The sequence below is a fragment of the Belonocnema kinseyi genome, chromosome 2 (genome assembly GCF_010883055.1).
Source record: "Belonocnema kinseyi isolate 2016_QV_RU_SX_M_011 chromosome 2, B_treatae_v1, whole genome shotgun sequence".
NCBI lineage: Eukaryota > Metazoa > Arthropoda > Insecta > Hymenoptera > Cynipidae > Belonocnema > Belonocnema kinseyi.
Window position 1 is genome coordinate 14,124,695 of NC_046658.1, and position 25,008 is coordinate 14,149,702.

The window sequence follows — 25,008 nt, forward strand, 5'->3', positions numbered from 1 at the left end:
GGGAATTTATTTCTATATGTTTGTCAGTGACATTTGCAGCGCAGTGAATTGATATATGTATCATGAAAAATGTGATTGTCATAAGCGAATTGCATAAAGTCCACCTCTTTTTTTATGACTGAATAAATTCTCTTAACTTTAATTATACCAGAGCTAAAAAAAATTCTCTTTAAAAGGTTGATTGTTTTCGAAATTCTGTTTAAAATAAGCCCAGGGTGAAGCCAATTTATCTACTTTTTAAGTAGATATTGCAAATATAGTGTAAATTTCAATGTTTTCTTAAATTTTCAATAACTTTCGAAATAATCAACATTTTTCAATATTCTTCGGCTAATTTTTAAGCTGTTTTCACCGTATCACAACAGCTTACGAGTTTAAATTATAATACATTTTATTTGAATTTCAAGAACTTGAAGTTGTAACAAAAGGGTGGAAAAAATGAAATATTATTTTTGGTAACAAAAATCGACAATATAGTACATTTTTGAACTACAGTGGTGAATTTATAACGGAATTTATATAAGTTTTAGTTTGAAGAAATCATTTTTTACATATCAAAATTTATTTTTAACAAAATCGTTAATTCTCTAACCACTGAGGTTAATTCTCAACTAAGACGAACTATTTACCATTAAAATAGTAAATCATTTAACTAAAAAGGTAAATATTCAAGTAAAATAGTTAAGTTTTATTTTCAACAAAATATTTGCACCTAAATAGTTACATTTTCAACTAGGAAAAATAATTTTCAATAAAAAATTACGAATTTTCAACACAATAATTAAACTTGTAACCAAAGAGATGAAGTTTTGAATGAAATAGTTCAATTTTCCGTTACAAAAATTCACTGTTAACTCAAAAAATAATTATTTTTAAAATCATGGTTAATTTTTTAACTCCAGAGGTGAGTTTTCTACCAAAGAATCAATTTCCAAAAAAATATTTACATATTTTCACAAAAAAGTGAATTTTCAATCCTCTCCTCCTCGTGATAATCTAGCCTGGGGTTCTTGGGAACTGTTCAGATACCGAATATCTACCTATGAATATGAGTAGTCGACCGCTAGTGGTGAACTGGAAACAATTTCTCGCTTCGGTTCTCATCTGCTGGCCGCCCTGCTTTGTATGCTTTCACGAACACCACTCGCATCTAGCAATACCGAGTTTTCAGGCAGCCTCGACCACTCAATCTCTGCTCCTCCCTCAAAAGTTCAGTACTAGATCATTGGTGTTCCCACTAGAAGCTAGAGAAAGGGGTTCGTCCATCCTTGTAGAGCCCCGCATACAAGCATAAGGCCTTGTACTATGGACACTCTCTCTTTTAAGCATCCAACACAAGTCTGCCATCATATTCGTGTTCCATCTACCTTGGGAACGTCTTTCCATTTCCTTTGTTCCTTTACATAGCATATTACTTTCTTTCAATCTTGAAGCTAGCAATTCAGCACCATCTTTCGGCAGCCCTAGTTCTCTGATTAAATCAATCAGTTCTTCTTGTTTGAATGGGCGCGGCGTACCATCTTTTGTCTTATTTACAACATATTCTTCCTGATCAGGGGCGTCGTTATACTCTCGCTGCTCTCTTCATTGACATCTTCATCAGTTGCTTCATCAATCTCCATATCAGCCACGGATACATTAAGGGCTACTTCATGATCTTTCTTATTACTTATCTCAGACATGGAAGCTTTGGTTGCGCTGGACACGATTGCATACTTAATTTTGTACAAATTACTGGAGTTGAATCCTACTGTGTCAGTCAAACAGACATAACAATCGTCTTTGCTGTAGGGCTCCCGCCAAACAGTTGGTGTAACAAATTTCATTTTGGCAGGCATGCTCATTATGTCGGTTCAACATTGATCTGGAAACACAGCAGATCATTTTGGGTAACACAAAATAGTTTCTTTGGATCACCTCACACTCAGAGCAGCGCTGATATATTTGACGCAGATTTTGAGTGAAATTTTTAAAAGTTTTTCTTCATCTTAAAATCACCGCACACGTAGCAGTACCTATCACCGTTTCTAGTACATTTATGTACATTTTATCCCGAACGCGATCGGCATAGCGCGCTCAACCGACGCGGAGAGCGAGTCCACCGGAAGAGAGGTACCACTGAGTTTGACACTCCGCCTTCGATTTTAAATTTTATATTTAATTTTTAAAAGAAAAAAGCAGTAGCTAGGTGATTTACAATTGAATTGGAGGCTTTCTTTGGGATTAGATCCTTCGTCACTTGGTTCCCCAAAGATATAGACGCAAATCATTCAAAGCTATCTAAATTCACAATAAAATCTCTTTCTGCAATGTTGGTTCACCCGCATTGTGGCACGTAAGGTTCTGCGAATGAGCGTAAAACTTGCTTTCTCTTAAATTTAGTGCAAAATTGTAGCTATGTATTTAGCAATTAAATCGTAATATTTCCTTAAAAATTTTCGCCACTGTTCTGGCTCGTCCAAGATTCCTTTGCAAAATATTTCAGAGCTATTGGAATCTATAGTATTTCCTTATTTCTGCAATATTGGTTCGCCTGAATTGTGGCTTGTAAGAGTTTGTGGATGAAGATAACAAAAATGTATTTTCTACACATTTTAACAAAGTTCTGAATTTTAACTTTCTTGTGAAAAATAAAAATAAAGCCAAGGTGTTTGATCATAAATCGTTCGTGTACACATTTCAAAGGTCCTTTACTAAATTTAAATTAAACATGCATAACTTTCTTAATCAAGTTAAAGGTTTGGAGCAACGATTCTTCTGTTAAAAAAATTCGTGAGTTCTTGCCTAGTAAGCCAGGCTAATATGATATTGCGAATACTGACTTTTGTATAATTCTAAGTATCGCTGCACCTTAAACGGGTTTCTTTACATTGGAAAAGATGATAATCGCAATTTTGTGTGGAAAATATTACGTTATTACTTTTTCACATAATGAAAACATGAATCCACATCAGTAAGAATCAATCGCGCATTGCTGAAATTATGATAAAAATGGAGATCACATATGTGTCATTTCGACTCACACGGTAGTTCGGGTGGTACGGTCAACCTTGAAAGTTCTAGCGTTAAACAATTTCTCTGTAAAGTCTTAAAAAGTTATTATTTTCTGAAATTAATGGTATATGTGAGGGATTTTAAGAGTAATATTTTTTCTACAGGATTTTTACCATTTAAAAAAAATTTCAATTTACTTAAACAATTTAAAATTGTTTAAGCAATTTTTTCTCTGTATATCGTGAAAAAATTTTCTATTCAGCAATTAATAATATAATTAACGAATGTTAAATGTTTTTGGGCTTGAGATATTATGCAATTATTTAAACAACTAATAATCATTCTCGCTTTACCGGGGTAAAAATATGTTTAAATAAAAAAAAAATTATTTAAGTAATTACAAAATATGTTAAACAAGAAATACAACTATCGACATTCATCAACTTTCCATCATTTATCCCGAAAAATAATAACTTTTCACAATTTACAGGAAGAAAAAAATGTTTTTACCAAATTTTTTTCAACAAATTAAAATTATTTAAAAAATACTGGGAAACTCGTTACTTACCATTTAAAAATAATTCATGTTGAGAAAATAAATAAAAAAATACCATCTTAACATAAATTTGATAAACAACTATTATTTTGCATGTTTAGAGCACTTTCCGGACACATGTACCTAATTACTCCATAACAGGTAAATGTTTATTCTAGACAAAAGAAAGGGTACAAGTATGCACTTGTGAACATGTGTGTGATATTGCACTTGTCGTTAAAATTTAATAAACTCGTATTGTAATTTAACAATGTTCTATTATAATGAAAATTCTTATTACGATTCTCTTAAGGTAAGGTGTGTTCCTCGGGTGAATTTTTTTATCGAAAAACGACGTGAATATGAAGTTTAATTGTTTACACTAACACATTTTTCGCAGTTGTAATTTTTTATATTTTCTTGCTGTTTTCTTTTTTTCAATTTAATCAAACTCGAGAACTATCGGACAGTGTAATGGCTATTAACCAATGAAAGCTTGGCACCTCCAAAAGCGCTGATGATAAGGACGATTAATTTAACAGAATATTACGGGTACAATCGTTGCAACTCCCTTCTAAGGTCTCTATACCTCTCCTTCTTTTCATTCTCCTTGGCTATGATGTTTTTGTCAGATGGAGCTGACAGAATTTTTATATAAAGAATTCATATATAAGAATTTTTATATAATAACCCTTTTCAAATTTTGAAGTTGTCCAAAATATCAAAAAAGGTGGAAATCCATATGACGCACAAAACAACAAGCGAAATGCGCACCAAATGACAAAAGATCGTTCGGGCGTCTCTGGAACTCATCGTTTGGCACGACTTTCCCTAGATCCAAATAGTCCAAATTAAGGTCCTGCAAATACTTCTGCGGCGTTTGTCCGTGCGGACTTACTCCCTTATGATTGAAAAGCACACGTCATCAAAATGTACATAGACTTTCGTATACTTAACACCCCAAGTAAGTTTATCACCTTACGTAAATTTACTGTGTCCTATGCCGATCGAATAATTTCCATCATCGGACGTAGTAATTTTACAGTCGACTGCAAATAGAACAAGCTTCATTTTATTTTCACATTGCCACCTGAAGTGAAATCACATTAGATTACAAATAAGTATTGTAGTATCGTGAATTAATAAGGTTATATATTGCAATTTAAAAATAAACTGCACGTATAATTACTAGGCGATTTGTAAATATCCCGAAAGTTTTTTGCAGTGTATATAAATATATATTTTTTTAAAAAATCAAACTTTTCCCATTTGAAACTCTCATGTTAATTTAAAAAGCCGGGTTAATGTTAAAAAATTACGGAATTTCGTTTTCCGGAAAACGAACAAATTGGGAGTGGGAGGAGGTTACACTCAAAATCAAAGGTCAGATTTTTACTTGTATAAATTTGGACTATGCCAACGCTGCTCCTTTCAGCACAGCCTAACAATGGCCTGGATTGACTACCGGAAACCTTTTGAATCAACCTCACACATACTAAAGGTTCATCAGCACATCGTGAGGTACATAGAGAGAATATTCCCGGTATCTCTGCATCTCGCCAATCTCAAGGGTACTTCTGCGGTAAGCCCGGATATCGACAGCATGAGGTCACTCATGTATTTTACATGGATGATTTCAAGATCTGTGCAAGAGATAAAGAGCAACTGGATATAGCTCTAAGGATTGTCGAGGACTACACTCGGGAGATTGAAATTGAGTTTGGGTCAGAAAAATGCGCCAAAGTTAATCTGAAGCGATGAAAACTGAATAGCATCCCCGAAAACCCTGAGCTCGTCGACAGAAGCGCTATATAACAACCTGACGCTGGAGAGATCTATAATTACCTGGATGTGCCACAGTGTCGCACGCGCGACGTAACATTTAGAACGTACTCTCTCCGATGCAGAAATATGAAACGAACATACTTGTCGTCCAGGTAGTACTCTACGAAGGACGATCTGTACGAATTATTTTTATTTTTATTATTTTTATTATTATTTTTATTGTACGAAGGACGATCTCGTATTCTTCGATATCGGCTCACAAAAAGTTATGCACACGTACAAGAGCGGGCACCTGAAGTCGTCTGTTTTGCGACTTTGTGTCTCATGCTGCTTAGGTAGTCGCAGGATACTGAATCTCGAATGTCGTCACAAGAGGATTATTCTTGGTACAGTACATATAGTCGCAAATAGACGAGACCCTCTTCTTCAAATAGTCAGGAAACACGAAGAAGTAGGCATATAAGCATTTCTGTACATAGCAGCGGAAGAGTTAAATGCATAATGCACTAAACATTATACATCCCGAGCACTCAATCCTGAAAACTTACATCAAGAAAGTGGGGAAAATGCAGAAGGCGGTCGTTTTTATGTCGCTTAGTTTCCTAAGGGTGGACGAGACTTTTTCTGGATCGTCATATTGAGTCCATCGCTGACTGTAACCACCTATCTCACGGTCGTGAGACGTTGTTACGGCTAAAACGTTATCGTAATTTTGCTGGAAGCAAGTGCAATTTTGTAGGATGGCACCCGCTCCTGGTCAAATCGCGTAGTTGTCCTCATAGCTAAATTTGAGCTATACATATACGAGGTGTGTTCAAACAGTAAGGTGACTTTTCAATTTTCGCGGGCTATGTACATTCAAGTTTTAAATTTTTTGTTTTGTTGTGTTGGTACACTCGTCACGATCATATATTCACAGTTTTGACTATATAGCTCGTGTTGTTTTTCTGGCAGAGGCGTAAAAGGTTAGAAGGGTTTGGTGTGCTCGGCGATTTTCTTCTTTCGAAAAAAATGGGGTAAAGAGTTTGCATTAAATTTTGTGTTAAAAACGGAATCCAGTGCTCTAAAACTCTTGAAATGTTGACAGTTGCATACGGTGAGTCTACTCTGAGTAAGAAAAATGTGTATAAGTGGTACAAGCTGTTCCAAGAAGGCCGAGAGGATGTCGAAGACGAATCTCGCCCTGGACGTCCCAGCAGGTCAACAATAGATGAAAACGTTCAAGCAGTGGAAGAAATGGTGTTGAAAAATCGCCGAATTACCATCAGAGAAGTTGCTGAAAATGTTGGCATATCGGTTGGCTCATGCCATGCTATCTGTTCGGACGTTTTGGGCATGAGATGTGCGTCAGCGATATTTGTTTCAAAACTGCTTAATTTTGATCAAAAGATCCATCGCATGACCATCGCTCAGGAGATGTTGAATGAAGTCAATAATGATCCTGATTTTCCCAAAAGGGTTATAACTGGGGATGAATCGTGGGTATATGGTTATGACGTCGAAACTAAAGCCCAATCATCTCAGTAGAAGCATCCTGAGTCTTCTAGACCGAAAAAAGCACGTCAAGTTCGGTCAAATGTGCAGGTTTTGCTCACTGTCTTTTTTGATTACCGTGGCGTAGTGCATCAGGAATTGTTACCACAAGGTCGTATATAAGGCGTTACGTAAAAAACGTCCGGAACTTTGGAAAAACAATTCGTGGCTTTTGCATAATGATAATGCACCTGCTCATTCATCGTTGCTTGTGAAAGATTTTCTGACCAAAACCAGCGCCACAGTCATGCCTCAGCCTCCATATTCACCGGATTTGGCCCCCAATGACTTTTTTCTTTTCCCAAAACTGAAGAGACCCACAAAAGGACATCGATTTTCAACGACTGAGGAGATAAAAACTGCATCGCTGAAAGAACTAAAGGCTATACCACAAAATGATTATTAGAAGTGCTTCGATGATTGGAAAAAGCGTTGGCACAAGTGTATTATATCTGAGGGGGATTACTTTGAAGGGGACTACATAAATAATGAGGAATAAATGAATATTTTTTGAGAAAACCATAAAGTCACCTTATTTTTTGAACAAACCTCGTATATATATATATATATATATATATATATCAGCAGCTAAAATTAAAAACGGGACATAAACGTTTGCAAATAAAAATCGAAAATGTATCTACAATTTTGTTATGAATAACATTTTATAGGCTACGTACTGTTCGTTTTATTCGTAAAAAACGACATGAAAAAGTAAAAAATTAAATTAGTTGAAAAATGACACAAGGAACAAAAGAAAATAAATAGGCCAAAGATAGGACTAGAACATTTTCTTTCAATCGTGAAAAATAAGATTAAGAAATAAAAAAAAATAATTGTGTGGAAAACCACATAAGAGACAAAAAATTAAAAGAAAGAAGGTGTTTAACAGAAAATGGTCCACAATTTTGTTGCCAACTCTTTTCATAAAAGTATATTCAAAATAAAAAAATTAACATTAGCTTTCGAGAAAAAAAATATTTTTTCTGTCTGATCTGTATCAAAATATATATCTGAACGGATGTACTCAAATAAAAATATTGTTAACAAGTATTATTCATCATTGTTATAAATAAATCATAATATGTATCTTTATTAAAAGTAACTTAATTGAACAAATAAAAAATTGTCATGGCAATCCGTTTCATATCAGACAGGGCCCTTTACTTGAAATCGCAGAATATCTCGAGGGAGAAATATGCTGTTTCTTAGATGAAATCAGGCGATACGTATTTTTCCGATTTTCAAACGGAAAATTAAAAAAAGGTTCAACCTTAACAAAATGGCAGCGGTTTTTCTGAAAAAATTAAAAATAGATTTTCTCAAAAAACCCACCTTTAAATTTTTTCTTAATTTTTTGAACTTGTACTTTGATAATGAAGATATCTTGTAAGTTCAATGATTGCTAAATAACTTTTGTAGCCAGGGTTTTTAAGAAAATCTTTTTTATTATTTTCTTCAAATTGTAAAAACATGAAAAAAGTCTAATTTCACGAGAATCCCACTTTTTTATTTTTCTCAATATTTTTTTAAGTGTAATATGTATTGAAATAGCTGACCAAACTTATTTTCATGCAAAATATTTTCAAAAATTATTTTTTTTTGTAGATACTAATTCAAGTTAGCAAATATAAAATCATTATAATTTCCCCAAACAAAAATTCGTTCTCATCTTATGTATATCGTAATAGCTTACCAAACTTATTTAGCTTCAAAAAATTATTGAAAATGAAAAAAAAATTCATACAAAATTGAAGTTAACAAACATAACTTTTAGAATTCAGAATTTTATGGATTCTTTTCAGTCTGATAAGTTATTTCTATACAAAAAAGATAGAAGTGAGTTTTTTCTGAAAACAGGAGCGGTAATTTTTATATTTTCTTAACCTTCATGATTTTTGAAGAAACATCAAATATTTTAAATTTATTATGTCTGAAAATCCAATTCTATACATATCTGTCGCAGCGAATTTTTTCCGCAAAAAAAGAGATAAATATTTTCTTTTTTCAATTTGAATTATTTATTAAAAAATATGAATCTTCAGTATTCACAATATTCTGCAGCAAGTTGAAACTAGTATGCCACTTTAATACATTTAAAATGTAAGAAAAATTTTCCCAAGAAAAGAGGACAAAAATTGTATATACTTTTTCTTAAATTATGTGTAACAAACCTAAGTGTTAAGCCTTACTACATTTTTGCAGATTAGTAGGTTTAAGCAGAAACTTTTGATACGTATTAGATAGCACAGGATTTTTGTGTGTGCAAAAGTTATGAAAATAACTCAAGTTTATAAAATTTGTTTAAATTAATAAAATTGTATAAGCAACAAATTCTTTGCCTTATCCTATGCTAAAATTATAATTCGAGTTAATTTCAAATTTATGTGAGGGTTAAAGTTGAGAAAGGAAATTCTTTTCAAAAAAATTTATATTGTTTACATTTATTAAAAAATAAATAAATAAACTAAATACTGCTAAAAAAATCGTGATTTTGTTTCATACGCTTGCTAGGAATCTAATGCTCATTTTAATTATAAAAAAATATCTCTGAGGTGGTTAAACATAATGAGTTAAATTCATGTTGGGCCATCGAGAAAATAAATTTAAAAAGATATGATTTACTTGACATCTTTATATCTGTCAGATATAATGGTTTATTAATTTATTCTACTCGTTTTGAAATTCTTATAAATTATTCTTACTAACAAATTTTTTAGTCTTGAATTTTAATTTTTTAGGTTTTTAAAATTAGTAAATACAAAAACAGGAAGGTGAATGTGCGCTTCACTAGTGTTATACGCACAGAGACAAAATCAATGTTTGTGTTTAGCCTATTTTCAAGTTACAATCAATTGTAATCTTTTTTTTTAACAAAGTTAGATCTGTTAAGCAATCTGGTTCCTTTTTTGACTTACTGATTTCTCATATTCCTCATTTCCATAGGTTTTTTTAAAATTAGGCAATATTTACAGTCTTAAATAAATTAACATTTTTTTCACAAAATTATTCTTGGTGTTCATGCTTATTTTTTAATGTTTTTTTTTATTGTTTTTAAACAATGTTTCAGAGTGTTTTCCTTCTGTTAAAGAATTCATTTGTTTCTTTTTTTAAATTAAGTTATATGTAATAAAGCTATGTCTTATGATTTATTTATAACGATGATGAACAATACTTGTTAACAATATTTTTCATTTTAGTACATCCATTCAGATACTTCGATACAAATAAGACAGCAACATATTTTTTCTCGCAAGCAAATGTAATAATTTTTTATTATCAATATATTTTTATAACAAGAGTTTACAACAAATTTGTAGATCATTTTTGGTTAAACAACTCTTGTCTTGAGTTTTTTATCTCTTAAGTTGTTTTTCCAAAAAAATAATGCTTTTTATTTTTAATCTTATTTTTAACGATTAAAACAAAATGTACTCATCCTATCTAAAAATTATTAGTAACAAATCAGTAGATTATTTTTGGGTTAACAACTTTCGTATATTCATTTTTTTCGTACTTTGTTTCGTTTTTTAACAAATTAATTTGTTTTTTATTTTTAAGGCCATGTGAAGAGTGGATCATGTCAGCAGATTCCTACCTTACCGCAACCTTTCTTATTTCCTAACTTATTTTTACACGAAGCGCCACATCGAGTAAAACATTTTGAAATAATAAATAAGAAGCACTAAGAAAGATTGGTCTGGTCCTAAATTTTAATAATTATAAAAAAAGAAAAAAAAATTATTTACAACAAAAAACTTTTTTCATAATTATACAAATGTAGGACCAGACCTACCATTCTTAGTGCTTCATGTTGAGTAACCCAAATTTTCAACTCGATGTGGCTTTTCTTGTGAATATAAGTTGATAAATAAAAAAAGTAGCGGTAAGGTAGGAATCTGGTCACGTGACCCACTCATCACATGGCCTTAACGTTATTTTTTATGATTTAAACAAAAACAACAAGTCCTATCAAAGAAATATTCATGACCAATTTGGATGAGTTTTGACTCTTTTTGGGAAGAGCAACTTTTGTCTATTAATTTTTGTCATAGCTTGTGCCATTTTTCCAAAATATAAATGTTCTTATTTTTAATTTCATTTTTTACAATTAAAACAAAAATTACTCATTCTGTCATTAAATGATTAATAAAAAATGTGTAGCTGTTTTTCGGGTGAACAACTCTTGTTCCATTTTTTTTCTTAGCTTGTTTCGTTCGTCCAAAAATACAATTTCGTTTACTTCTAATGTAGCTTTCTACGATTAAAATAAACACTACGTATCCTATGAAAAAGTGATTAATATCTAACAAAATTGTAGGTACTTTTTGGATGCAAGATTTTTGTTAATTCGTGTTTTCTAGGTTTGGTTGAATTTTATGTTTCAGTTGAAAATTTAACTATATGATTAAAAATGTACGTATTTTGTTAAAAATTAATCTTTTTAATTACTAGTTCATTTATTTGATTAAAAATTTAACCAATTTGGTTGAATTTTTTTGCTGGAAATTAATTTTTCGATGAAAATATAGCTATTCCATTTTTGCTAAAGAACTGTACAAAATTGAGTTTTTGATTGAAATTCATATGTTGGTTATAAAAAGCCGATTGAAATATTTGTTGGATAATACTCAACCATTTTTATGAAAATTTGTCTTTTTAGTTAAAAAATTGATCTATTTTAGTAGAAATTGCATATTTCTTGAATAAAAATGCAAGTTTTTTGTTTGAAAATTCAACAGTTTTGTTGATAAGTCATCCTATTTGGATGAGAATTCAACGTTGAGAACTACTTCTTGGTTTTGAAGAGTCAAACTTCAATCTTTTTTGGGTGAAAATTTAATTTTGTTGTTGATGGTTTGTTTTTTTGATTAAAAAATGTATGTGTTTTAGTCGAACTTTTATATTTCTGGATAAAAATGCAACTGTTTGATTAAAAATGAATATCCTTTTCTCGAAAACTTCAACAACTTCGTTTGAAAATTTTGGTTGAACCACTTTCTTGAGAAATCTTTTGTTTTTGAAGATTCATATTTCTAGTTGAAAATCTTCTGTTTGGTTAAAAGTTGAGCTATTTTATTTAAAATTGATATTTGTATATCAAAAATTTAAAATGCGTGTAAGAGAGTTGAACTTATTATTAAAATTTTCTTATTTTGAATGAAGCTTTGTCTTTGGTTGATCATTTACCTAATTCGTTAAATTAAAAAATATATATATGAACTCAAAATTTAAAAATTCTGGGTTTGGTTGAATTCTATGTTTCAGTTGAAAATTCAACTATTTGATAAAAAATGTACATATTTTCTTTAAAATAAATCTTTTTAATTACTAGATCATTTATTGATTTAAAAATTTAACCCATTTTGTTCAATTTTTGTTCTTGTTGTAAATTAATTTTTTGATAAAAAATCACATTTTGGGCTGAAAATTCAATTTCTGTCGAAAAAAATCGATCTTTACTAAAATGTTCAACAATTTAGGTGATCATTTTTTCATTTCATGTTTGAAAAACTTTTATTTGTTACAAGTTTGCCATTTTGGTCTTAAAATTCATATTTTTGTAAGTGAAATTTCATTTGTTTTGGTTTAAATTTCAATTAAATTTTGTGTTAAGAATTTCAGTATCTGGAATATTGTTTTACTCCGTTTATGGAAGATCCTGTGCTAAAAATTTACAAGATTAAAATGCTGGGATTTGAAGATTATCGGCCAGGGAAAATGATAAAATGGTCAAGGAAAAATATGAGAAATTGAAAATTATGTGTTCCCTTGTAAAGTATGTTTTATCTTTCATGCAACAAATTTCCATCAATTTAAAGTCTCATATCGTATTATTTCTGGAAACCATAGATCACGTAGAGTAATGGGAGGGGGGGGGGATAAACAATTCGGTTGCGTTTTATTACAGGGGAGGCTGGAGAGGGCTTGTAATCCGTTGCTTAATTTATAGTACAGCCCCTTATTGTATCTTCAGATTTTCAGATAGCTCCAATTTAAAATACGGAATAACTTTATCACTCGAAGTTTTTCTAAATTAAATAATTCTCTGATACTTTTCCTCATGCAAGTTCCAATTTATTGTCAAGCCATAAGAATACATCTATAAAACATTTTTTTTATCCTTGCACGCATCCCCTCCCATTAACCGCGCGCCACGTTTGTTCAGTTTTTACTCGGAGAATCAGCATTCTTACTATGAAGAAATTTCATTGAATAGATACTAAAATAGCATGCGATAAAGGTCAAAAAAGAATTTACTGACCGACCTATTTCTCTGGTAAAAGTTCAACTTTTGTATATCAATTTAAATTATCAATGGGTTAATTATTTTCACAGAAGTTTACAGAGGTATTACTTAAGTAATCCCACGAAATCTAGAATAATGAAAGTAAAAAGTTTTTAGCTTATCAACGCGAAAATATCTTTTAATATATTTTTCTATAAAACGATTTAAGATATTTGTGTGTATCTTCTTTAACCAAAGGGGTTCTTCAGGAGAAAAAAATATTGTAACAGATAATGTAATACTTACAAATACTATCATGATGAAAAATGCAGCTACGTAAGAAGTTCTAGCCATCCACATGCTTACAAAGCGGTAATGTTCTCCAGTAACAACGTTCCTGTAAAGAAAGTAAGTAGAATAGCAAGCAACAAATGCGTTAGCACCAGGTTTTTTCCTTGCTATACTAGCTAGAATTCATGTACTTTGAGCATGAGAATGTCTTATACATGGAAAGTAAAACATCCCATGCTCTGATAGCAGTCTCGCCGAGCGAGAAAAACCAATCTGTTAACCGTGCTGTGATTGCAAGGAACTCTTGAGATTTTGGTATAGGTTTCTTGTGCTTTGCATTTTCCCACAATACCTGCGTTACCACTGTAAGAAACCCATACTGAAATCACAAGAGTCTTTTGAAACCATACTACGGCCAAGTGGCAGCTTTCTTCACACCGCAATACTACTTTTAAAGGACATGCTCATGCTATTATACTTAGATTTTTTCCCCGTGTGCTTAGCCTAAATTCTAGGGTCATGTATCCAAAACTCGAACAGAGATACGACTCTAGAGCCTTGCACTGCCGTTTTGCAAAACGCCCAACATACCAAATTACAGATATTTTTATCACCTTCTACCAGCGCGCAATAGTTAAAACCGCCTAGGACTTCCTAGGGACTTTACCTTCCCTCTGGTGGCCGGATTCAGAAAGAACAATGCAATGTTTGAAGATCATTAAGTGCATGTGATACTTCGTCATGTGGTAAATCGGGTTCAGTTCGTTCAGTTTTGATTCCACAAAAATGAAAATGTTTAAAAACTGAATTCGGAGATACTATAAAATAAAATATTATAACGGACGTCCCATGACTCTTTTTGTGAGATATAAGCAAATAAAATGTATTGTGCTAAATAAAAATTGTATGCATGTACACTATTTTGATGTTAGGATCGTTTTTCAGCTTATGAAAAAATTCCTTCTGAATAAAGGATTAATCAAATCCAGCAAAATTAAATTTTTTCGAATTACCCACAAAAAAAAGTCCGAGAACGTCCGTTAGCATGTTGGCTATCATGTTCCCATTTTTTAAGGCAAAATCTTTTTTACTGTGAGAAAAAAGCCCAGGGAACATAACACTGGTAAAATCGATAATTTGTTAAGTATCACATGCCCTTAACAACTCAGAAAAACTAAGACTCAAACCACTATAACCTAAAAAATGCATTACAAGATTATTTTGCCGAAACTATCCTCAAAAAGTATGCATATATTTCGCGCAAAAAAATATAGTGGGACGATGGCCGTGGGGGCTAAAGCGTAGGCTTTGGCAAAGGCGTAAAAGTTTAGAAGGGTTTGGTGTGCTCGGGGATTTTCTTCTCTCGAAAAAAATGTAGCAAAGAGTTTGCATTAAATTTTGTGTTAAAAATGGAATCCAGTGCTCTAAAACTCTTGAAACGTTGACAGTTGCATACGGTGAGTCTACTCTGAGTAAGAAAAATGTGTATAAGTGGTACAGGCTGTTCCAAGAAGGCCGAGAGGATGTCGAAGACGAACCTCGCCCTGGACGTCCCAGCACTTCAACAACAGATGAAAACGTTCAAGCAGTGGAAGAAATGGTGTTGAAAAATCGCCGAATTACCATCAGAGAAGTTGCTGAAGCTGTTGGCATATCGGTTGGCTCATGCGCCGTTTGCGAGAGGCGATACGCAAAAAACGTCCGGAACTTTGAAAAAAAAATTCGTGGCTTTTGCATCACGATAATGCACCTACTCATTCATCGTTGCTTGTGAAAGATTTTCTGAACAAAAACAGCACCACAGTCATTCCTCAGCCTCCATATTAACCGGATTTGGCACAAGTGTATTATATCTGACGGAGATTAATTTGAAGGGGACAACATAAATATTGAGGAATAAATGAATATTTTTTGAGAAAACCATAAAGTCACCTTATTTTTTGAACACACAGATTTTAGAAGTCAATAACCTAACGAAAAAGCACCTCTACCAAATCCGACCCATAACAGAAATAGTGGACACTTTGAGTTCAGAAAAATTTATTTCCAAAATTGATCTAGAATTAGGTAACTAAAAAATTTCGTTAGCAGAAAGTTCAAAACCCACTACAGCATTCACAGTCCCTGGACCACCCAGGGTTAAAATGGCTACATAGCGTAAAAACCCACTGGCCGATTAGCCAGATGAGCACTGGAACCCCTCGAATATGACTACAAACCCGTATACCGCAAAAGTAACTCAAATTTCGTCCCTGAGTCTATTTTTTAAGATCAGGGGAATCAAAAAACAATTTCACGTTTGCGTTGGCTGGTAGCTTAAAAATCAAAATTGGACGTCAAGAACCAAACAGATGACTGGTACTCTACTAAGATCACAAAAGTTACAAAAAGAGCCGAACAACATGAAAAATGGAAAATCAAAGATTCGCAACCCTATTTTCACAGAACTGACCCACTAAAATCTACTCTATTACCAATCAAACCCTTGCAAATTAGTCGTATCCCAAAGCTTGAAACGCCAAGTTTTACGAGAAAACACCGATGAAACCAAAACAGGACATTTAGACTTAGAGAAAGGTTACACGAAAATTTCCGAGAATTACTCCTGGCCAGGGATATATTCGGGCGTAAGGAAATACGTAACAAATTTCCAAACTGGTCAAAGAGTAAAATCAAGTAAGATAAGATTGATGGAAAAAAGATAATCGAAGAACCATCGACCATGGTAGCTGATTTCATGGGTCTACTACTAATTTCTAAAAAGAGAAACCACCAATACAATTGTGTGTTCTTGAAACTATTTACAAAATGTGTCTCAATTATACCAATTAAAAAAGCTAGAGGAATCATAATAGAATTTGAATTTCACAAACGGGCAATTTCGCGTTGAGGGGCACCAAGAATCATCCATATAAATAACAGTACCGAATTCGTGAATTAAACATTACGAGAATTAACGGAAAAGTTTGGGAGGAGACATATCAGAAAACCAAAATACTACCCTCAAGCGAACCCAACGAAGCGACACATCAGAACAATCGAAAAAATAATTAAGACTTAAAACGATAATGATTACTTTACCTGGGACGAATATAGACGATTTGCAGTTCCTAAAAAATACTAGCAAAAATTCGTCGATACAATTTACTTCAGCATTTTTAAACGTAGGTCGCGAACTAGAACCAATTAGGTTGGTTGGTTGTTGGTTGTATTGGTGGGCGGGGGAGTCCGTGATACCCCCCTCCCCTTACGCTCAAACTTAGAAGTCTATTGTGCCACACCTGTGTAAATTGCTCGAAAAAGACCAGCGACCCCCGTGCGATAATCCTCTCGACATGGAGCCTCTTCGCATGAAAATCACTGATTCTTTTTCGAGCCTCTCAAAGTCGCTCAGTGATACCCAAGGAATAGTCCCCTGAAAATGGAGCCCCTTCTCTGGGAGGACACTGATCTCTTTTGAGGGAACCTACAGTTTAAGATGGATTCCGAACAACCAGAACCCCAGTTTAAAGTGCATAGAAAAATTTCCATTGGTACCGGCACAGGGATCGAACCCTAGTCGCCCTGCTTGAAAGCCTGGCGCGCTTTCGTCTGAGCCACCGGGACTCTGTTATTATAGAAATTATAATAGAAATATTATAATAGAAATATTATAGAAATTATAGAAAGCGATAGCGAGATAGAGTTCCAAAGCGTAGACAAATGGAAAGATACAAAGCAACAAAGCCGATAAAAAGGCATCAAAATTTACGAGCAATATGAAGATGAACAAAATTAAGAAAAAGGTTTTTCAACTATATATGCATTCGAAAACTTTGAAGGAAAAAGTATTGGAGGATGGAATATAAACGATTTTAAATTACGGTGGGCACTCCCTATAGAACGCCAAATCTTAGTCCTCTTTCGTGATTTTTTTTGGAGGGTAAGGAATGTATATATCTTTTCAGGGTCATACGTACTGTTTATCATATAATTATAGTTTACGAAATGATTCTTGTTGCCTAAAAAAATTAAAAATGGCAGATATAAACAGTTGCCGTACAGCTGTCCGGAAGGTATGCTGAATGCGGTGTACACTCAAGCAACTCGTAGGATTATTCGAAACTGTCTGCGCAAAAAAATAATTGGTATATGTATCTGATCACTAGCTGAACCAATAATATTGAAAAATAACGATCATTGGCTAAAAGGGAGGCCTTAGAACAAAAAAGTTGAATTTTTCGGACAAATTTCAAACCTTGACCCAAACAAAAACATGTTTATTTTGATCAATTTTAGTCGGTCTTAGGTTCATCCATTGAACATAAGTATCGTAAAAACGTGTTCCCAATATGAACATGATCGGTCAAATATGTTTTGAGTCATCGTATGCACCGATTTTTAATTTACTGAAAAAAAGCGTCAAGATAATCGCGTTTAAAATTTCGACAAAGGAAAGACGTATAATTCCGTGACTATCCGTCGACTTTTTTTTTGCATTCGAGGCAGTTGGCTTCGCCTTCTGTTCGCGCCAATATAGCGAGTATGGTTGGGGTATTAGTGGAACTCTAAGTTGAACGTATTTGAGCATCGGATTGGCGGAACCTTGGTTTTTAGATTCATGGTGTGCCCACTCCCATAAGCAAAGTAACGAGAGGATAATAGTCATTGCTACGTCCCCTAGGCTGCGTTCGTGTGATTTTAAAATACAGAATGAATTTAAGCGGACTATAGAAGTTCTATCGTCTGCTTAAGTTCACCGTAGCTGAAAAAATTATTATGGATATTGTAACCCTCGAGTTTTAGGGGTTGTCTGTAAAAAGGCAAAATTAGTATCAAACTCCAGTAACTCCCTCCTCGACGACGTTACGTAAGATTGAGAAGGGAGAACTGGAAGCGTGCCTATAAAAAGGGAAACCCAGCCGAAAAACGGTCTTCTGGATCTTGGGTCTGAAAAGCACAGGTCACAGGAGGGAATTCGTAGGAGAAGCCCAGAGCCTAAACCCTCTGGAACTTGTTCAATCATTCGTTCTTTAAAAAGAATAAAATTCCAATATCTTGGAATCTTATTCGGTTAAGTTCTCTCTAAGAGTGCCCAGTGGGATATCATCCCCTGAAGCTGTCGAGGAAGAGACTTAATTTTCAAAGCGACCTTTGCATATCAGTATAAAATCTCAGAAACCACGTTCCGTCGAGTGAAGACTAGACCGAGAAGATAAAATTCCAGAAAAGAGAAATAAGACTCAAGTGTCGGTACAAAAATTTGCATTATTTGAAGGCTTGTAGACACTTGCCCTTTCACTTCCGGCCTCCAGCTGAGGCGCCGCAATAAAGCGACCGACCATTAGAACAAGTGGCCCGAGACCCTCGCTACGTAAGCGAACGTCCTAGGTAGCCTCTTTGGTACCTAGAGATTAGAGCCTGAGCGACAGGCAATATAAAAATAAAAGGTTAATAATTACCAATTATACTTAACTGGGACTATCCCAATGTGACCACGTGCGATGGCAATAATATCATTACCTAAAGTAAGGGATTAACATATAAGGGTAATAGACCCATTTCTAAGTTGTCAGGTATTTTTCGTGAAAATGTGTTTACCTCAAAAAAGGAAGTGTCATTGAACCTTCATAATAATTGTATCTTCATATACCTAAAAATAACGAATCTTTTCTTCACCATAGGAGTGAATATTGTTATTATTCCGATAGCCAGTCAATAAGACAATTCCATTTTCAAAATTCAATTTGATTTTTAGATAGATGCAAAAATCATAAGTACAGCAAATCGTTCTATTATACGAATTATCTTATATTAGGAATTAGAGATCATTGTATTTTGGTACGATAAATCTGGTGTATTGAATAAACAAATGTTTTAGCAAAATAATCTTATTCTTTCTCCATGAGAAGCCCCTATTTTTTTGAATTTAATTAGAATATAAGTCCGGTTATTAAATTAACCCTTATTAGATAACCATGCCAAAAGTTGGCGGTTACAATATATAATGGATTTGCACCAATAACACAAACCAAAAATTGAACAAAATCAAATCGATCGAATGCCATCAAATGTTAAAGCCTGTTGGAATCGTTCTATCATAGAACGATTCCAACAGACTTTAACATTTGATTGCATCTAATTAATGATCGATCAAGTGAATATAACCTAAAAATTGGGTGAGAAGGGAAAGGGGGGAGGGTCTTGCTGTAGAAAATAGTTCTTGCTACGTCCCTTTGGAGTCGCTGCTGTTGTATTGTCACAATCTTTAGGTACACCCTTGCAAAACATCATAGATCATAGGCATTAACGACACAAATGAACTCGAAAAGATCTGTAAACAATATTCTCAACACGACTACTGTAAAACGACCCTAATAAATAACTTGAAAGATAACAATTCGACTACTAGGATAAGACAGAAGTAACATTCCTCTTCAAGACGAAAGAAATAGGTGAAACCATAATAAGAATTGAAAGAATCAACCTCAGAAAAAAATTTTATACAATGGAATGCAGAACTTAAAATTCTACAAGATCAACAAATTTACTCTAATTGATAATAAACTTAATTACAAAGTTCAAATTTGATTTACAATTTTTATAATTCAATAAAACAGGAATTTCAAAAACAAAACTATAGATAATAGTTCAGAGCTACAATAGCAATTTCGCAAAAGTTTAATGCTTGAATTTATTTACAATACCACATAACCTTCTTGAGAACACAACAATTTTAATTTAGCAAAAACATTACAACTTCAAAGTTCAATACGCAAATTTACCCATAATGAAACCAAAACACAATTATTAAGTAGATTTAAAATTATTAAATCAAGCCTCAAAAGGAAAACAGGAGATTTGCAAACTTTTGTTTAAGGGCCTTCTTCTAAGAGTATATCAAGCTTGAACAAAGACATGATGGACATTTTAGGTATATGCCCGAACCCACACGAGGAAGGGAGTGTAACAGAATGGTTACCATAAAATAGAACTCAATGCGGCCTTTCACGAAAGGGTTTGACAGGCCGCATCCGAGATGACACGATACCCTCCAAGGGGCTCAGAAATACTGGCCGACGAAGCACCCCGTCATCAGTCTTGTCTGACCACTAGCCATGTGCTACTTGTGCTCTTGCCATTCGGCGCCATCTGGTGCTCTCTTCTCGCCCTGGAAATGTCAGCACCCGTCACGAGCTGATGCACAGTGAGCAAAAAAAGTGTCTCTTGAAAAATCAGTCTACAGGCAGATATTTTAATCCAATTTTAAAGTTTTTTTTTAAAATCAAAGCTAATAAAATTCTCTATAGACCAATCGAGGCCAATTTTTGAAAAAGATTTGTTTAAACTTCGTATACAGGGTGTCTTCGTATATGTGCGTATGGGAGAGGGAATCCAACGCAGTGTTATTGAAGAGAGCGTCGAGGGGGGATTAACTTTGGGTTACCGAAAGCAGAACAGCGGTCACTATAATACATGAGACTCCTGCTAACGCACGCGCGACTGTTTATTCCGTGCTCCTGATTGGTCCACCTTAAATATTTTTTAAATCAAAAACTTCAACTGATTTTTGGAAAAGGAAGTTTCAATTTATTTTGTTATTTGTATTCAGTTGTCTAAGTCAACACCCCTTTGTGCTAGAAATAACCGCTAGCAGGATTAGTTTATTAGTCAATGTTTTTATATTATAACGAACAATTTAGTTAATAAATGTGTTTTGTGCAGAATTAGCTCCTTTTTGTTGCTTGAAACTGATATTTTTTGCAGGAAATGTGTGTAAAGTGAAGCTTATTTAGAAACTCAACAAAAACAAATAATTAACAGTAATTGTTTAAACAAATTTTATAAACAAGTGATTGCAAATATCTTCTCAGTGATATTTTATAGTTTCAACTTGATATTTCACAATAACTTTCAATTACTTGAACTATTTAAATTATCAAACTAATGTCCAGAATAGCCCTAGTTTTCCACCTATTTTCTGTATCTATGGAATAAATCCTTATGAATATGAATCAGAAAATAAGGAAAGTTCTGCTTCAAATCTATTCTTGATGTCAATGGCTCCGCTTTCTCTTTATTCCGCAGACGAATCCATAACAGTGTGGGAAAACCTTCGAACTTAATCTCCCAACTCTTGCTTGCCTATATCATTCCATTTTGCACTAGAAACAAATAATATAATTTTAAATGAACTTCAGAACATTAAAAAGCAAATCAAATGATTGAGAGCAAGCAAAATACAAATAAATAGTACTGTTTACAATGTAGAGTACGAACTGATGCATACCATGATTGATGGAAAAGTTTGCCAAGTAATGACTGACACTTCTGCTTCCTTAAATTATAATGTATGTGGGGCAAAGTCTTCTGAAATCAACCATCTGCAAACAGCGCGAACTACAGAAGAAAATCTAGGTTTATTCCATTATACGGGTTAAAAATTTTGTATGCATGGAGCCGTTTCGTGGAATGCATACTATACATTTCTTATAGATTTCGATCTAAGCAGTGGACAAACAAAAAAGATATGCATAATACTGCGGTGGACCCTATAAAGCCGGGCAACTAAAAATTTTCATTGCTGGGCTCCATGGTATAAGCGTGCCAGATAAGTTTAGGAAGTATGGTGGCAGAGCTACATGCCCCACCTTGGTTTCACGGAAAGGTATAATAATGGGCCGCATATTGGTCAAGGAAAGAAAGAAAGCGAAGTTATTACCACCTTCCCAGCTGAATCACACTTAATCAGACCCCCGCGCGCTCGGAGGTTTATAATGAGATGACTTCTAATTTTTCATGCGTCTGATACTTGCAGATCAACCTCAGCCACAAATCATGAAAAGTTTACAATAATAATTGTCCGAAACCAAAATGTTCACTTGAACAAATTATTAAAGATGATAATCGCTTTAAAAATTTTAAACGCTGGCAGAGACTTGTGGGAATTGGGGGCGGATATAAGTACTTCCTTAAATAATAATTGATAGAAATTCCCTATTTTATTCTAAGAGCGAAATAAGTGATTAAAAATACTCATCAATCTATTTGATACTCTTAATAGGAAGGATATAAAAATAGAATTAGAGTGTGATTGTTTGATTTAATTCAATTCATTAATTTGAATTATTTCGGTTCTTCCTAGTTCAAATTATTAAGGTATCAACTACGGATAATGGTAAATACTGATTTTTGGGCGTAAAAAACTGAAAATAAAAATGATCCTTAGTGGAATAAAAAATTGGTGAGGGATGCCTGTTGATTATTATGAATAAGTTTAATTAACATTCGAACGTTCCGCATAGCAACAATGTATACTGCACGTGCACTGCAAAATTGCTTAATTTTCAAAATTTTTCGATCAGCATTCTTGTAGTCATGTAAAACACATCCAGTCTTTATTCGCACAATCGCTAGGCAAAGTCCAAATGCAGTATCAGCAAGAAGCCCCTACAAATTCTATGTTCAATTAGGCGAGGACGTTAATTACAGCCCTCTCTAGAATCAGTAACAAACGTTCGGGGACGTTAAGTAAAAGAACGTCAAATTGACTAACCATGCCAATTAATCATCTAAAAAATTAATTGCTGATCCAAAAGCAGATCTCACCTGTTCTTTACAAGTTGACGACACTTCGCAAGTGTAGTAACGTAGGGAGGGCTAAGAGTGACATCAGAATCAGATGAGGCATAACTTCTTTACATGATTTCTGTCTCTCTCGTGTAGTTTGTAAATGTGCAACTCACCCATTCTTATTAATTAATTTTGACAATCGCCCGTAACTGGCCCTCAAACAGATTCGGTAGAGTTAAGGTAATTATAAGGTAGCTGAATCAGCCAAATAAATGTGATGTTAACCTAAGGAAGAAATTAGCAGTATTTTTAACTTAATTAACACCTAGAACACACCCTTTAATATTCAAAATTACCGGAAAATGATATAAGACTTAGAGGAAGAGTGGAAGTAAACGATCCTGCATAAAAATAAGCCACTAGGGCCTCACCCTAGTCGACGGTTTGGTCCCTCCTGCGTATTCTTTATGAATTGATAGTATCGACACGTAACAACAAAGTGATTTTCGAAAATAGAAAATGGATTACATAAGGTGAAATTCGCAAACGTCTCGGTCTAATCGTTGATGTAGTACGACAAGGAACTGGTTCTACTAACTTGAAAATAAACGTCTAGACTAAAGAAAATAATTGGACTTTTTTTAAATGAGTGCAAAGGAAGCCCTAGATAGGCTGTTAGGCAAAAAGAAGTTCCAGAAAATCCAACTTCAGCCTTTAAAAAGTCAACGAAATATTCCAAAAGGTATGGAAAAATTAGAGGGAATTTTAGAAAAAGAAAAATTGCGTAGAAAATCCACAAGGAAGCAGTGAAAAGCGCAAAGTTAGATAGAAAAGAATTCAACAAAGTGAAAAAACTAAAAGTATATACAAAAGAGTGGACTAAAGCGGTAAAATAAAAATACTGAAAATGAAAGATAAACAATATGCGGAGGACAAAGTGATTTAAAAAGTGTTTTAATGACTGCAAAGTGGAAACGACAGAGTGATTAACAAAGTTTTTCACCAAACTGAAAAGTGAAAAGGACAAAGTGATTTAAAAAGCTTTTTAAAGACTAAAAATTGAAAACGACAAAGTGATTTAATAATTGTTTCGATTAACTGAAAAAGTGAAAAAGAAAAAGTGATTTTGCGTATTATACGCCCAACAGCAACAAGGGATCAGCAGAATCGAGACGGAAATTGATCAAATATCTCAACAAATTGTACAAGTCTGGGAACAGAGAAGAAATCAAGGAAATGAAAGAATTCGATCAATAAATAACACTAGAAGCTTCGATCGAGAAGAACATCGGCGACCAAATCTGCAATATATCTTGCCAGAATTTAAAGGTGAGAAAAGTCCAATTTCCTACATTGATCAAATGAGATAGGACTCGGAGGCAGTACAACCATTTGAAAACGTGACACACTATCTAATAGAGAGAGATCTCTCAGGACCAGCAGTAAATTGGTGGCAGATAGATAAACATGAAGTGAAGGACTTTTTCACGTTCGAGCAGAAATTCCTGAGAAGATACTGGAACAAACAAGTGCAGCACAAAATTCAGCGAAAATTAGAACTCGGAAGTTTTACTACAGGGAAATACGCGTCCAGAAATGAATATGCCATCAACTTATATGCGGAAGCTTAGGAATATAAAATTGCATATAAATTTGGCTAGGGCGAAAAACCAACATTGTGCGTCCAGGAAACGCCTGAGTGCGGAAAAGTGGCCCAGTCCAATCCGAAACTCAGCGCACTTTGAAATTTTGAAATCGGATAATATCTTCAGTCTGTTCTTTGAGGGTGAAATATCGAAATTTCACTAAAAAAACACTAAAATTTAAGGCTTTGCGAAAATGGGCTTAAAATCGATACCGATGCCTTCCAAGGGTGGCTTTACGATGAAAAGTCATCAGAGGGTACTTAGAGGTCCGTACCGAGTCGCCAAAGTCACCCCATGCCAATCCTCATGGAGGGGGAAATGGCTCGAAATTGCGTATTTTCGAATAAAACGCTTAAATAATTGTGCGGTCCCTGGATCATGTCTGTCTACGAGCAAACGAGCGTCTGTGCCACATCTATACTGAAGCTGGACCCCCCCCCCCC

At 33.8% G+C, this 25,008-nt stretch overlaps 1 protein-coding gene across 6 annotated transcripts in view; it reads right to left on the reverse strand.

Moving 5' to 3' along the window:
* LOC117183102 (membralin) overlaps positions 1-25,008 on the reverse strand; it is a 429,991-nt gene that overhangs the window by 199,450 nt on the left and 205,533 nt on the right. For all 6 annotated transcript variants that reach the window (XR_004468345.1, XM_033376274.1, XM_033376271.1 and 3 more), the window contains one exon: positions 13,383-13,473. Coding sequence is in view for 5 of the 6 variants with exons in the window: in XM_033376274.1 (XP_033232165.1) it covers positions 13,383-13,473 (91 nt within the window). In the remaining variant the exon portion in view is untranslated. The remainder of the gene's footprint in view (positions 1-13,382; positions 13,474-25,008) is intronic.